This window comes from Martes martes (assembly GCF_963455335.1).
Source record: "Martes martes genome assembly, chromosome: Y".
Lineage (NCBI taxonomy): Eukaryota > Metazoa > Chordata > Mammalia > Carnivora > Mustelidae > Martes > Martes martes.
In genome coordinates, this window is record NC_137907.1 from 19,310,303 (window position 1) to 19,327,158 (window position 16,856).

The window sequence follows — 16,856 nt, forward strand, 5'->3', positions numbered from 1 at the left end:
TTCTGACAGACTGACTTTGCATAGCATAATACAGTGATTTTTTTTTTTTAAGATTTATTTCTTTATTTTAGAGATCGAGCACACACAAGAGTATGGGTGGAATACAGGGAAGGAATCTTGGGCACTTACCCACTGAGTGTGGAGCCCCCTGCAGGGCTTAATTGCAGAACGCTGAGATCATGAACTGATTGAAAAGCAAGAGTTGGATTCTCAACTGACTGAGCCATCTAGGTGCCCCCCCGCCCCATACAGTGATTCTTTTTTTTTTTTTTTTAAGATTTTATTTATTTATTTGACAGATTACAAGTTGGCAGAGAGGCAGACAGAGAGGGAGGGGGAAGCAGGCTTCCCGCTGAGCAGAGAGCCCGATGTGAGGCTAGATCCCAGGACCCTGAGACCATGACCTGAGCCAAAGGCAGATGCCCAACCACTGAGCCAGCCAGGCGCCCCCAGTACAGTGATTTTTAAATAAATATCTGCCTCCTTTAATTCGAGGGATTTTAAAATTATAGTTGACACTTGAACAAGGGGGTTATGGGCCCCAAAGCCTGATATAGCTGAAAATCTACATATATAATTTTTGTCTCCTAATAACTACTAATAGTTTACTGTTGACCACGAGCCTTACTGACATCATAACTAATGATAACACTTATTTTGTATGTTATGTTTATTATGTACTGTATATTCTTTTTTAAGATTTTATTTCTTTATTTGAGAGAGAGCGCATAAGCGGTGGGACAACAGAGGCAGAGAGAGGACCAGACTCCCTGCTAAACAAGGAGCCCAGTGCGGGGCTCGATCCTAGGACTTTGAGATTATGACCTGAAGGCAGACACTTAGCTGACTGAGCCCCCAGGTGCCCCAAAATGTACTGTATTTTTAAAATGTAAAGAGAAGAAAGTACACATAAAGTACTACGTTGCTTTTTGGCATATGGTATTACAGTCACATTCATAATACAAAATTGGACACAAATACATTAAAGAAGAAACCGTTACCGGTGATGATAGGCTGATACATAGCTTCTATTCTGAGAGGCATCATCACAGAGTAAGGCAATGCTTTGAAAGCAAAGTATGAAACAGTAAGAACATGGCATATTATTAATTTTACAGTACATCTTACTCTCTGTATGCCTCTGTAAGGATGAGTCTTGCACACAATGTTCTACACAATGAATACGTAGTGATGCTGATGACATGAAACATCTCACGCAGTTCCTGCCATACGATTACTAAATTTTCGCACAGAGACACACAGAGACACAACAGAGAAGCTTATTAACTGTACAGCATGGTGATGATTTAGTGCCCACTAAGTGGAAAGGGATCATAAAGGTCTTCATCTTCCTTGTCTTCAAAGTGAGTAGGCTGAAGAGGACTTGGTCTTGCTGTGCCCGGGGGAGGCAGGAGAGGCAGGTACACTGCCACTGAGTTACACTCAGTGTAACTTTATGGAACTTGCTTGCTTTTTCTTTTCTCTACAAATGTCCCTATATGGGTCTGCTGTTTCCTTTCTGCTCCTGTTTCATTTCTCTACAAAATGTCCCTGTATGGGTCTGCTGTTTCCTTTAGCTTTGATGTCCATATCATGGAAGGGTCCATGTCACAAAAGGAGTCAAAAGCAATCTTGATAATCAGAGCCCTCTGCCAGACTGCCTTCTATCAATCTGTTTTCTGGCATGGCGTTTCTCTGTGTCTCCATCCTCATCATCTGGCACTGGTTCAGGAGTTCTCATCTCCATCAAACTGACTCCTGTTAAGTCTTCTGAGGCGGTGTGTATTAGGTCTTGAATTTCTCCAAGATCCAGATCTTCAAACTCTTCACCCCGCACCACCCCCCCACCCGCCGCTTTTCTTGCCGTATCTACAGTCTGTTTTATGATTTTGCTGATTGTCTCTGTTGTAGAGACTGTGAAGTCACACACAACACCCAGACACAGTTTTCTCCAGTCCGAGTTACTTGGGGCTTAATGGTTCTCACTGTGTTTTCTGTGACAGTGGTGACGTCTTCAGTGGAGCTGTCCTTCCAGGTTCTCATGATGTGCTTTAGATCAGGGTGCTCTTCCAAGCACTGACAGTTCTTTTCATGTGGTGCCGTGTGTGATGAACTTTAAAGGTCCTCATGGCCCTCTGATCTGGGAGATGAGTTAGAGACGTTGTGTTTGGGGACACTTAGACCGCTTTAACACCTTTGGTCCTAAACTCATGGGGGTCTAGCTCATGAGCCCCACTGTCTAATAGCAAAAGAATTTTAAGAGGTAGTCCCTCACTGGCAAAGTACTTCCTGATGCCAGAGACAAAGCATCGATGGAACCAGTCCAGAAACAGGGCCTTTGTTGTCGAGGCTTTCACATGCAGCCAAGAGAGAGGCTTCTCATGTTTATCTCTTGCCTTCACTCTCAGGGACTGGAAGCAGTTTTCATAGATACGGGCAGGACCTGACCAGGCCTGGCTGCATTTGCACAAAACAGGAGACTCGGCCTATCCCTTCCTGCGTTAAATCCTGGTGCTGGCTTCTCTTCCTTTGTGACACCTTCTTGCAGAATAGGGCACTTTTGTCTGCGTAAAAACCTGCTCAGGCAGATATCCTTTTCCCTCAGTGATTTTCTTAATGGTATCTGGGAATTTGTCTACGGCCTCTAGATTTGCAGTATTGCACTAAACACAATGAAAAATACATGAGAACAGTGAGAGATCTCTTTTACTATGATTTGCAGTTTATTAAAGACACAGACGACTCACCTAGCGATGCTTATCATCACACAGTGTTTCAACGGAATGCTCAAAACACTTGAGCTCACCGCACTAGCAGCAGGCTCTGAAACTGCCATAATATGTACCGTAGTAAATTTTCAGCAATTAAGATTCAGTACTGTACCTTTGTCTACATTTCTCTGGGCTGGAATGGCACCATGTACATGTGTGGACACATTTGAATATATGGTAACTTTTTCTAACTTGTGTATACTTTACAGATCAAATAAACTACATATCTACATAAATCTTAAGGATTCATTTCATAAAGTTCCTTTAATCTTGTGAATATTTCTAGTTTATGTTATTCATCTGTGAGTTTTTTTCAGACTGTTGCCAAACTGCAAAAAACAGTTCCAATACATGTATTGATAAAAAGCCCTTGTATAAATGGTTCCAACTCACATAGTTCAAGTAGTTCAAACTTATGTTGTTTAAGGGTTAACTATAATGGTAAATCAATGTTCAAAAAAATGTTAATGAGTAACATTTGTTATGATTATTTAGTTAATTTCAATTGTTTTGATCAGACCTTTAAAGAAAACTTTATCTTGGAAGACTTCATTTTTTATGTCATATTTGATGAGTTTCTACTGGTATGTCTTAGAATTCAGTGAAAGTGTTCTTTTTATTTTAATTCATTTATTTTAGTTCACATTTCATTGTAGGAGTGGTTTATTTAAAATACATGTTTTTTAGTCAGCTTTTATACCTAAAATACCTAGAATTGTGTTTCCTAATTAAAATCAATAATGTGAAATAGAATTTTGTTTTATTATTTGAGAACCCAAATTTGTTTTTAAAATATAAAAAAGTATTTTCTTAAGTATAAAAATACTTTCTTCCAAGGTACACTTTCCCTAAATATATATTGTTAATAATATGTGACCTGTTTTTTTCAACTCTAGGAATTAATTGATGATTTCATCTTTCCTGCTTCCAAAGTTTACTTGCAATGTGTGAGAAATGGAGAACTGCCAGCTGAGCAAGCTATCCCAGTCTGTAGTTCACCTGCCACCATCAATGCTGGTTTTGAACTGCTTGTAGCATTAGCTGTTGGCTGTGTAAGGAACCTCAAACAAATAGTAGACTGTTTGACTGAAATGTATTACATAGGCACAGCAATAACTAGTAAGTATTGTAACATGTAAGATTTTTTGGTTCAGATATCTCTCTATGTTTAAAATTCTGGGTTTTTTCTTTTAGGAAATTTTTTTTAAAGATTTTATTTATTTATTTGACAGAGAGAGAGATCACGAATAGGCAGAGAGTCAGGCAGAGAGAAGGGGGGGAAGCAGGCTCCCCGCTGAGCAGAGAGACCGATGCCGGACTCGATCCCAGGACCCTGAGATCACGACCTGAGCCAAAGGCAGAGGATTTAACCCACTGAGCCACCCAGGTGCCCGGAAATTTTTTTTAAATAAAGATTTTATTTACTTATTTGACAGACAGAGATCACAAGTAGGCAGAGAGGCAGGCAGAGAGAGAGGAAGGGAAGCAAGCTCCCTGCTGAGCAGAGAGCCCAGTGCTCAATCCCAGGACCCTGGGATCATGACCTGAGCTGAAGGCAGAGGCTTTAACCCAGGTGCCCCATCTTTTAGGAAATGTTTAATCTATGTGTTTGTTTTTAGAAACTATTAAGTTTAATAATTTTAATAATCAAATATGTAATTAACACAATTTTATGTAATCAGAAAGAGATGATGATAAGTACAGAAGCCTTCACACAGAAAAATTCTCGTTATATTTAAATACCTTCATATAATTGTTTCAAGTAATTCAGCAAAATGTTTTATTTCATCAAATATAAAATAAAATTTAAAGTCGAGTAAGAAGCCAAATTTGATGCTACAAGATTTAGTATTTAGAACTAAAAGTGGGGAAAAAAATTTTTTTAGGGTGTGCCTGGGTGGCTCAGTGGGTTAAAGCCTCTGCCTTCGGCTCAGGTCATGGTCTCAGGGTCCTGGGATCAAGCCCCACATCAGGCTCTCTGCTCAGCAGGGAGCCTGCTTCCTCCTCTCTCTGCCTGCCTCTCTGACTACTTGTAATCTCTGTCTATCAAATAAATAAATAAAAATCTTTTTAAAAAAAATTTTTTTAAGGTCTATGAATGGAGAGATTTGAAGGCCCTCACTTTGAAATTGCTAGGCGTTATCTTAATCTCAGTTTTAAAAAAGGTAAAGTTTTGAAGATTACAATGTGAAAAGATAACACATGCTTTTTATTATGTTCTCAGTTAATGCCACATGAGCGTTGGAAGCGGTCTTTGGATCTTATTAGAACTGAAACTGAAAGAGAACGAGTAATTAGTAAAAATAACAGTAAATAACATAAAATCTATTTAAGTGCAAATCATGGGTAGTAAAACATGCAGAACTAATTATTGAGTACATCCAATAGTAACCTTTAAGAACATCTGAAATTACGTTGGTTTTCTCACCTTTCAGAGTATAAGAAACTTCTCATCCAAACTTTAACCAAAGTTTTAACCAGAGTTTTAACCAAAAGCTGGATTTTTTTTGGTACTTTGGTCTCTACATAAAGAGATGCTTAAAACTTAGTTTTGTTTCTCTAAATTTATGTAGCTTATGAGTTTTATGGTTTCTTTATTCATATATGAAATAAGACTTAAGGGCGCCTGGGTGGCTCAGTTGCTTAGGCGACTGCCTTCAGCTCAGGTCATGATCCTGAAGTCCCAGGATGGAGTCCCACATCAGGCTCTCTGCTAAGCAGGGCATCTGCTTCTCCCTGTGACAGTCCCCACTGCTCATGCTCTCTGATTCTCTCTCTTTCAAATAAATAAAATCTTAAAAAAAAAGAAAAAGATGGCTAAAGGTACTAAACTTCCTTCCAGTTCCATATTCCTGTTTCAGAAATTATGTATGCATAAAAGTTGTGTATTTGTGTATCTCTGTTTAGATTTTATCTTTTTTCTTTTTTTTTTTTTTTTAGTTTTTTTTTTTGTTTGTGTGTGAGAGAGCATGCACACACACAAGCAGGGGAGAGGCAGAGGGAGAGAATCCCAAGCAGACTTCACACTTAGTGCAGAGCCCAGCATGGGGCTGGATCTCACAGCCCTGATAACATAACTTGAGCCAAAAACCACAAGTCAAATGCACAACCAGCTGAGCCAGGCACCCCTAAGTTTTTTTTCTTTGCAACACAAATTGGAATATACTACTTGCAGCATTCTTTATTTTCTTTTGTTTAGTTTTGTATTCAATAAAAATATAATAGTACATAAAAATCTTACCCAATTCTATTTATTGGCCTTATAATTTGCAATTTAGTATACTCTTATTTTATGTAATCTGTTTCCCAGATAGTGATTGATGTCCAGATTATTTTTTATTTATAGACGGTGATGAAGTATATAAAGTAATTTACAGTTCCAACAGACTTTTGAGATATACTGTCTTTTAATTCCTAAAGATAAAACATGGGTATAGGCAAAGCAGTTTTCACTTACAGTTTACACTAAGAAATTTAGTATTAGACTATCTGACATGGCTAGCAGATGGAGATAGATGCAGCATCAGTAAATTGCAGACTCGGTAGTTCTTAGAAAGGATCTATATGGTGGTACTGAAATGAAAATTTAGAGCACTAGTTTTAGATGACTGTAGTAGTGACAGAATTATTCCTAATATTAGTTTAACAGCATAACACAGTGGCCAGTGGACAGAGTCATTATGAGGATCTTTTCTTCTCTCAGCTTGTGAAGCTCTTACTGAATGGGAATATCTACCACCTGTTGGACCCCGCCCATCGAAAGGATTTGTGGGACTCAAAAACGCTGGTGCTACGTGTTATATGAACTCTGTGATACAACAGCTATACATGATTCCTTCCATCAGAAACAGTATTCTTGCTGTTGAAGGCACAGGTAGTGATGTAGATGATGATATGTTCGGTGATGAGAAGCAGGACAGTGAGGTAAATTTTAATGATACATTTTTTTCTGTGTTTCAAGGTCTTGATTACTAGATAACGCTTTTTTTCTCTTAGAATATACTTACTTATAGGACTTTTTTAAACTACTTTTGATGACAGGACAAGAATCTCTGAGCTCCTATCTCTGGCATATCCTAGTGCTTATTATCTAACAAACTTTCAACTGAAGTTGATAATCTTTATTACAACTTTTCTGTTTTTCAAAGTATCAGTTAATGTAATCATGTTTTGTACAATGTGGTAAGTATAATTGGGTGTCACAAATTGACAAATACATTTTATTTTAAAATGATTTATATTTTGATTTTTTAATTTTTTAAATTATATTCTATTTTTCCTTATATATTACTTTCCAGTTTCACCACCTGTGCCTATTCTTAGAATACTCTTAATATTTTTCTCATATAATGATTTCTTAATACAAAAACAAACTTGTTTGCTACTTTAAATAATGTTGTATTGTCCTGTTAACAATATTGGTAAATAGTAAGGATGTGATCATGATACCAGGAGTATCCAGAACAGAATATAAGAAAGTTATGTGTTAGTGGCAAATCAGAGTATATAAAACTAAGATGTAGCTCTTTATGCATTAATATGAAGACTTAATTTTTAGTTATTGTTTATATCAAAACTATGTTTATTTTTCTTCTCCTTTTTTCCTTACACAAGTTCATAGGATTAATAGAGAAGAGAGAAAATGCTCTAATTGTAGTAAGTGGTTTTTCTCCCATTCCTGTACTTCTTGCCTTTTGTGAGCAAAACTAGTTTGGCAATCTAGTGGTCTTGGAGATTCTGAAACATACAGCCACCTGCACTCTTCTCAGAGCCTGACAAATCACACCATCCAGGCATCAGTATCTGAATATGTTCACTTTGTTGTTGTTGTTGTTGTTATTGTTATTACTGTTGTTTTAAGAATCCCCATATGAGGTGCCCACAGCATTATCTGATTAAGAACCATTGCTACAGAGAAAACTGGGGTATAAATCTTAGTTCTGTAGTTCCTGTTACTGGTAGGATGCTGAATTAAACATAAATACACATGGCTAACCGTTCTGGCAAAATGCAGAAAATACAGACAAGATACTAGATTTCTTTTGCTACTTGATAACCATGTGCTTTACGTTTTTTCAACAGTATATTGTTTATTTACTAGGTTGCTTTCCTAGAGTGTGTCCTTCTCAATGGCAGAAACCGGGTGTTGTCTACTTCTGTCATAAGCCTCTGACACAGAGCAAACAATATAAAATAGTGTTCAGTGCTCTGTTAAACAGTGCTCTGTTAAATTTTGCTATATAGAGAGTGTGATTAAGACCTTCAGAGCTTCTGTCCATGCTGTTTCTGCCAAAGGTAGTCTCAATTGTTGTATTTATTAGTAATTCTGAGAATGCCACATAAATTATTTCATGTAATCTGTGAAGAATGCATTATCTCTAGGAAAAAATGAATCCTGGAAAGGCTAATTTATTTCCCCAAAGTTATTTATAACAAATACTTATTTGTCTCTATTTAGGCTATTGAACTAAATCATTTTTTCTTATACTATCTCCAGTGGGTGTTCAGGATCCTTTTCCTCTTCCCCCTTTCCTTCCCCGCCTGCCTCCTCCTCCATTTATTTATTCTCCTCTCATTTATTTATCCTCCTCTATTTATTTATCATCATCATCCTTTATTTATTTATTTTAGAGAGAAAGACAGCGTGAGAACATGAGCAGGATGGGCAGAGGGGGAGAGTATCAAGCAGACCTCCCTCTGCATGCAGAGCACAATGCAGGGCTCGAGATATGGCCTGAGCCCAAAATAAGAGTTGGACACATAATTAACTGTCACCTAAGCGCCCCTCAGGATTATTCTTTTATGATTTTTAATTGATAATTCATCTGTGAAGTTATAGGAATAAGCACTAATACTGTAAATTGAAAGTTGTGTGCTTTGGAATGTAAAATAATGCAAATCATTTCTTTGTTTCAACTTCTAAAGTTAGACTAGCTCATCAATGATGGGTTTTTATTTATTTTTGGTTTTGGTGTTTTGTGTTTTGTTGTTGGTGGTGTGCGTTTGTTTGTTTTTTGGTCTCTAGAGTAATGTTGATCCCCGAGATGATGTATTTGGATATCCTCATCAATTTGAAGACAAACCAGCTTTGAGTAAGACAGAAGATAGGAAAGAATACAATATTGGTGTCCTAAGACATCTTCAGGTCATCTTTGGTCATTTAGCTGCTTCCCGACTACAATACTATGTGCCTAGAGGATTTTGGAAACAGTTCAGGTATATTGGGGGTGGATGGATTTTATAAAAATTTCAGTATATTAACTTAAAATTTATATATATATTATAATGTATAATTATTTATTATTTTAACAGTAGTGATACTCTATAATGTCATTAGTTTTTTTCTTTATCTTTGTCTTGGTAGAGGGATGTAAAAACTATCATGTAAAGGGAGGCAGGCCGTATTCTTCAGTTTCTTAAGATATAATTAACTTTTTATTGGGGAAAACTTCCCAGAAACAAAATAACTAATACGTAGTAGTCATTTCCTGGATTCAGCAATTCTCAACTGAAATAAGTTAGACATTACGGCTTTTTCTTTTATGTATCTCTTCTTTAAATAAGCATAACCATGATATCACCCCACCTAAATAAAAATTATGTAATATCACTACATTTAAGTTACTCTTTAAATTTACCAAGTTGTTTAATTTTTCTTAATAGTGTGATTTTTTTTTTTAATGCAGGATTAAAACCCACTTACTGCAGTTGGCTGATAGTTCTGTGTATGTATATATACATATATGTAGATATCTGTATGATAGATCTGTGTATATACATATATGTATATGATACTAAAATGACACTATCAGTCTGTAAATTTCTGTGTTCCACAAATTGAACTATTCATCTATGTCAGAAGACTGATTTGCATGTATAATACTTCTTTCCAAATATATCCCTTTCCTCCTCTTGTTTTGTCACCAGCATATACCTTTTCTCCCCTCCAGCTATTTCAGTGCTTTTTTTTCCCTAGGTTGTCTTGTGTCTGACTCAAGGTTTTATTCAGTAGTTTAGTCAGCATTTCTTGTTTTTCCAAATTATTATGCTACTATATTTTGAGCTTTTATCTTGAAATCTTTTATTCAGTTATTTGTATGTGTGTGTCTTTTGTGTATCTGTATATTTCTACATACATAGCAAGATTTCTAGATATTTAGTTTTGCTCCTGACTTATAATGTGTTTACTTAATTTGTAATGTATCTCTGCAGTAACTTTCTCCACTTAATGGAAGACCTCACAGTTTGTCTGCAGTTTTGTGCTACCTGTATTCTAAACATATAATATGAAATTCACCATCATGAATTTAACTTTTTAAAAACGTACAATTCAGTGCCAGCTTTAATGCATTCAAAATGTTATTCCCCGGTTTTCCCTACTTCCAACACTGACAACAAAAAAACTAATGTTCTTTCCATATGAATTTGCCTGTTTTCATTATTTCATATAATTTTAATTATATAATATAGCATTTTTCATCTACCTGCTTCCACAAAGCATAATGTTTTCAAGGTTCAGCCATTTTTTTAGCAGGTATCAGAACTGCATTTCATGGTCGAATGATACTCCATTGTGTGGATGGATACTCTCCACAGTTTGGCTATTTCTTCATCAATAAATGGGCATTTCATTGGTTTCTTTCTTTTGGCTGTTTGAATAGTGCTTCTGTCAGCATTCATGTTATAAAAGTTTTTGTATGATTTTCATTTCATTCATAAACACGTGAGCAGTGTAGGTGCTGGGCATGTAGTAATTTCTGTATAACTTTGAGGAACCATCAAACTGTTCCATGCCCTTTAAGTCATTTTACTTTGTCACCAGCAGAATTTGATGGTTGCAGTTTTTTTAATAATCAGTATTTTGTTCCTTATTTTTCATGTTTTCCTTTTCTCTTTTTTGTTTTTGTAATGGCCTTCCTAGTTGGTGTCAGGTGATACATTATTGTGGTTCCACTTTCGTTTCCCTCATGAATAATAGTGTTGAATATCTATTAATGTATTTATTGTTTTATTTTGCTTTAAGAAGAATATAATCATCGTACTAGGCCTTACAGATAAGTGATGTACAAATATTTTCTCCCGTTCTGTGGATTTGCTTTTCATTTTCTTGGTAGTTCCTTTGATGCAGAAAATTTTTTAAATTTGAGGAAAGCTCTTTTCCCTATTTTTTCTTTTTCAGGATTCCATTCTAAAGCACTGTTTTTCTGTTGTTGTAAAATGTGCATGACATAAAAGCATTTTAGATTTTTTTTTAAATTTTACTTATTTATTTGATAGAGATCACAAGTAGGCAGAGAGGCAGACAGAGAGAGAGAGAGAGAGAGAGGGGAGGAAGCACGCTCCCTGCCGAGCAGAGACTCTGGGATCATGTCTCTAGCCGAAGGCAGAGGCCTTAACCCACTGAACCACCCAGGCACCCCCATAAAAGCATTTTAAATGCTTTTCGGTGTACAGTTCATTGGCATTGAGTACATTTACATTGTGCGCCATCACTGAAATCCAGAGCTTTTTTCTTTCTTTTTTCTAAACTGAAACTCTGTATGCATCAATAATAATCCCTCATACTGATTTTTACATATTGAGTTTTATATCTTTCAACTTTGTTGGATTTGTTGCTTGAGTTCTAACAGATTTTTGTGGAATCTTTAGGATTTCCACTTTCAATTCTTGTGTTTCTTAATTTGCCAATTTGTATTGGCTAGCAGACCTTCAGTGCTTTGAAGAAATAAGGCATCCCTGCCTGTGTACTAATCTTACTAAAAAAGCTTTCAGGCTTTAACCATTTAACCTTGACCTTACAGCATATGTATTAATAATAATTAACCCCATATGGATCGAGTATGTAAACATAAGAAATAAAATTATAGAGTAGAAAACAAAGGCAGAATACTTTTGTATGTTGGAATTTTGCACTGATTTCTTGGTATGATAGTAATAAGCAGTAGAAAATACCCTAACATTTCATTTCCGGTGAAAATATTCTTCAGTAGTGAAGGGGAGATAAGTACGTTCATTGTTAAAGGGAAATGTGCAAAGAATTTCCTCACAATCAGAATTCCTCTGGAGGGGGATAATTTACCAGAGAAAATTTGGAATTTCAAAAATGAAAGAATGTCAGAAATGTGAAATACTGTGTATTCACAGTACTCTGTGATTTAGTTTTGTGATTTAGTTTGTATAAATATTGAAAGCAAAAATAATAATGAAAAGGAAATCATTCATTATATTATTAATTTAACACATTTTAACATACCAAAGAGAAAAGTGAAGGCCATTATTTATTTAGCTGTGATTCTTCTTTTTGTTTTTTTTAAAGATTTTATTTATTTCTTTGAGAGGGGGCGAGGCAAAGAGAGAGGGAGCAGACGATTTCCGCAGAGCAGTGTGCCTGAAGCGGAGCTCTCAATATGGGGCTTAATCCCAGGTTGGTGGGATCATGACCTGACCTGAAGGCAGACACTTAACGAGCTTCGCCACCCAGGTGCCCCACTTCTATGTGTTATATGAATGCTAAAACATGAACTCTGCATGATGACTTATGACTATTTATAGAGCAGATGTTAAAAGGTAACAAATGTAGATAAAAAACTAACCGATTCATTGAAATAGAAAAATATAATTAAATAATTCCCAAAAGGATAGAGAAGAAAAAACTGACACATAAACAATAAAATACTAGGATAATATGCCTAAATGTAGTTGTATCAGTCGTAATATAAAATGAAATTGTTCCAATTAAAAGCCACAGGTTGTTAGATGAATTAAAAAACAGGTGTAAATTATGTGTACCGTGCAAAATACCAAATTTAAATTTAATGCTGTGAATTAAAAGTAAAGAGAAAGCATATGAGAGATCAGTACATATATGGGATTGGTAAAATAAATGTAGTGGCAACACCAGTACTGGCTGGGATACTGAGAAATGGGATCACCTGTTGCTGGTGTGAAGATAAAATAATTCAACTATCCTAGAAGGCAATTTAGCAGTTTCTTCTATATTCCAGTAGTTGCAGTCCTGAACAATTATGCCAGAGAAAAGAAAATTTAGGTTGACACCAAAACTTATACACAGATATTCAGAGCAGCTCTGAGTAGCACCAGACTGGGAATAACCAAGATGCTCTTCCACAGCTCAGTCGTTAAATGAATTGCTACACTTATATTAGATCCTAAAAACAAAGAACTTGGGGTGCCTTGGTGGTTCAGTCATTAAGCATCTCCTTTTGGATCAAGTTAGATCGCAAAGACCTGGGATCGAGCCCCGCATCAGGCTCCCCGCTTGGCAGGAAGTCTGCATCTCCCTCTCCCACTCCCCCTGCTTGTGTTCCTTCTCTCACTATGTCTCACTCTGCCAAATAAATAAATAAATAAATCTTCCCCCAAAAAAGTCTTGGTACATGCAGCAACTTTGGTGGATCTCAGCATTTTGCTGAGTGAAAAAGGCCAACTCCAGAAGGCTACATACTATGTAATTCTCTTCATATAAAATGTTAGAAATGATGAAGTTTTAGAAATGAAAGACAGACTAGTGTTTGCCAGAGGTTGAGAATGGGTGGCGGATAGTTGGCTGTGATCATAGAATGAATGATTGAGAGAGCCTTATGGTGGTTAACTGTTCTGTATCTTGACACAAATACACAGAAATCACAAAAATTTCAAAAAACTAAATACCATACAGATATAAGTAGAAGTAAGCCTATAGAAATCTTTGTAACATTGGAGCTTGTGTCACTGTTACTGTCTTTATTGTGATATTCTGTAGTTTTGTAAGATGTTACCACGGGGGTAACTGTGCAAAAGACACAGAGGGTATATTTTGTGTTATTTTTTAGAACTCTGTGTGATTCTACAGTTACCTCAAAATTGTTTTTAAAAATCAAATTGTAGGGGAAAAGTATTTGTGTGTTCCAAACATTCCAAACACTAATACCAGAAATGTTGAAAGAGCAAAACTCAAGTAACTTTGAAAAAACAGTACTTCAGGTCAATACTATAAAAACAAAAAAAGTTAGTTTCTAGAAATTAAGAGTATGGAGGGTTTGCTACTAACATGGTAGCCTTAGGAGATGTGGGGTAGAGCGTGAGGACTGAGATATGGTCTGCTATATTGATTTTGGTGGTCATTACACAACTGTCTGCATTTGGTAACATACATATTGTGCTCCAAAAAGATTGCATGTTATTGTCTATAAATTTAAAATTAATTTTAAAAAAAGATCAGCTAAAAATAAAAAATAAGCGACTAGTTTTTAAATTGTAAAAGCACACCACACACGAAAGATAATAAACCTCCTTACCAAATTTTAACATTTTACCATGTTTTGCTGAAAATGAATGTATTGTATTCCCTTACGTATATTATTATTCTATAACCACTAAATGTTACTAATACCATCCATCAGAACCTGATATTAACAACAACAAGTTCTCGTTTTTTGTTCACACACTTGGTATTTTGTCTTCACAGGATCTGTTGGCCTAACTTATTTTTATTTTTTTAAGTAAACTACTAATGATGAGGGGCTCAAACTCAACAACCCTCAGAGCAGGAGTTGCATGCTCTACTGACTCAGCCAGCGAGGCACGCCTGGACTAAATCATAAATTCATTTGGATTACTGGAAATTACTCCAGAAACAGGACAAAGCTTTTCTTTTTTCATTTAGAAAAATAACTTTAAGAATAAATTGCTGTGAACTTTCCAATATGCCATGGAAGATTTAAGAACTAAATGTCAGGGGAAAAAAAAAGAACTAAATGTCGAAGTAATAGTTACTTAAAACAACCGTATAAGAATGGGTTTTCCTTCTTATGTTAATGCTCTTTACTTGAATCCAAAATGCCCAAATACACTGTTCCATATAGAAGACACCATTCTTTTTTTTTTTCTTGGCGGACACCATTTTTAAAGCCTGCTATCCAGGGCGCCTGGGTGGCTCAGTGGGTTAAGCCGCTGCCTTTGGCTCAGGTCATGATCTCAGGGTCCTGGGATCGAGTCCCGCATCGGGCTCTCTGCTCAGCAGGGAGCCTGCTTCCCTCTCTCTCTCTCTGCCTGCCTCTCTGCCTACTTGTGATCTCTCTCTGTCAAATAAATAAATAAAATCTTCAAAAAAAATTAAAAAAAAAAAAAATAAAGCCTGCTATCCATAATTTTATGGCAATTCTTTGACATTGGAGTATAGTTTTTACTGCAAACTTCACTTCCATTACCATTGCTACTCAGTAGATAGTGTTTACTGCTTTATTTCCACTTCCGATATGAATAAAGGCTTAGCTTACATTTCTGACATTTTTGTAGTGGTTATGAAAGGTAAAATATGGATATTCTGGGAGCATAGTAACTATTATATTATATTCACTTATAATATATTATGTAAATATGTTTATTATATTATTTATTATATTAAACTTCAAACTGAACTTTATTCTGGGTGGGTTTTTTTTCCTCAGGCTTTGGGGTGAACCTGTTAACCTTCGGGAACAACATGATGCCTTAGAGTTTTTTAATTCTTTGGTGGATAGTTTAGATGAAGCTTTAAAAGCTTTAGGACATCCAGCTATACTAAGTCAAGTCCTGGGCGGTTCCTTCGCTGATCAGAAAATTTGCCAAGGCTGCCCCCATAGGTAAGTGCTAAGTAAGGTTTTTATTTCTCCAATTTTAGTATGAGCCAAAGCCTTAATTGACTGACTGCCGGGGCGCCTCACAGGGGGAGAATCTTAAGCAGGCTCTACATGCCCTCACAAATTACTAGAACACATAACATAGGTAGCAAGCAGTATGAAAGAATATAAAGAACTTAATCAGTGAGGTCAAACAGGCCTAACTTCAAATCACAACTCTTCCTCATAAAGTATACCAGATTAATCTCTTTAAAAGCCCCCCTCCCACTTCTCCAGTTCCTTACCTGTGAAATAGGAATGGATATGCCTAACAGGGTTTTTTTCCTAGCAGGTTTTTTTATGAAGGTAATGATAAACAATAATATGTATAAAGAAGGTAAAGAGGGATGTGTGGGTGGCTCAGTCAGTGAAGTGGCTGCCTTCAGCTCAGGTAATGATCCCAGGGTCCTGGGTTCAAGCCCCACATCAGGCTCCCTGCTCAGCAGGGCATTTGCTTCTCCCTCTCCCTGCTACTCACCCTGCTCATGCTCTCTCTCTCACTCTCTATCTCAAATAAATAAATAAAATCACTTTGCTGGCTTGAATTTCTTGATCTTCAGGTCATGAGATTGGGCCCCACATTCGGGATAGAGATGACTTTAAAAATTTTAAACTTTTTAAAAATCTAGTGTTTTGCACACACAAACCAAGTGGTAACTGTAAATTCATTAAGATAACTATAAGCTTGGGGCGCCTGGGTGGCTCAGTGGGTTAAGCCTCTGCCTTCGGCTCTGGTCATGATCTCAGGGTGCTGGGATCAAGCGCTGCTCAGTGGGGAGCCTGCTTCCCCCCTTGTCTCTGCCTGCCTCTCTGCCTACTGTGATCTCTGAAACATAAATAAATAAAATCTTTAAAAAAAAAAAAAGTTACTATAAGCTTGGGACGCCTGGGTGGTTTAGTCAGTTAAGCGTCTGCCTTTGGCTCAGGTCTGGATCTCTCTCGGTCCTGGGATCAAGTTCTACCTCGGGCTCCCTGCTCAGCTGGGAGTCTGCTTCTTGCCCTTCATCTCCCTCTACCTCTCTTCCCCTTCTCATGTTCTCTCTCTCGGTCTCAAATAAATAAAATCTTCAAAGAAAAAAAAAAGATAACTACAGGCTTATTAATAACTCTGACTAATGCATTTTACATGCTATAATAGAGACTAAAAATACATTTTGCATCAAATTTACAACTAAAGGATAACTGGAAACCTAAGGAATAAATCCTTTTGATTGTCTCTTAAAACAATATCTTTAGATACGAGTGTGAAGAATCTTTTACAACTCTGAATGTAGATATTAGAAATCACCAAAACCTTCTTGATTCCTTGGAACAGTATATCAAAGGAGATTTATTGGAAGGTGCAAATGCATATCGATGTGAAAAATGTGATAAAAAGGTAAGTACTGCCTGATTTTAAAAATCAGTAATAACGTTTAACAGAACT

General features: G+C 36.4%; 1 protein-coding gene across 1 annotated transcript in view; it reads left to right on the forward strand.

Moving 5' to 3' along the window:
• LOC308337760 (ubiquitin carboxyl-terminal hydrolase 9X-like) overlaps positions 1-16,856 on the forward strand; it is a 155,407-nt gene that overhangs the window by 121,526 nt on the left and 17,025 nt on the right. The window contains exons 30-34 of the mRNA XM_080795942.1: positions 3,668-3,890; positions 6,475-6,695; positions 8,797-8,987; positions 15,221-15,394; positions 16,667-16,808. Of these exons, the coding sequence (XP_080652068.1) occupies positions 3,668-3,890; positions 6,475-6,695; positions 8,797-8,987; positions 15,221-15,394; positions 16,667-16,808 (951 nt within the window). The remainder of the gene's footprint in view (positions 1-3,667; positions 3,891-6,474; positions 6,696-8,796; positions 8,988-15,220; positions 15,395-16,666; positions 16,809-16,856) is intronic.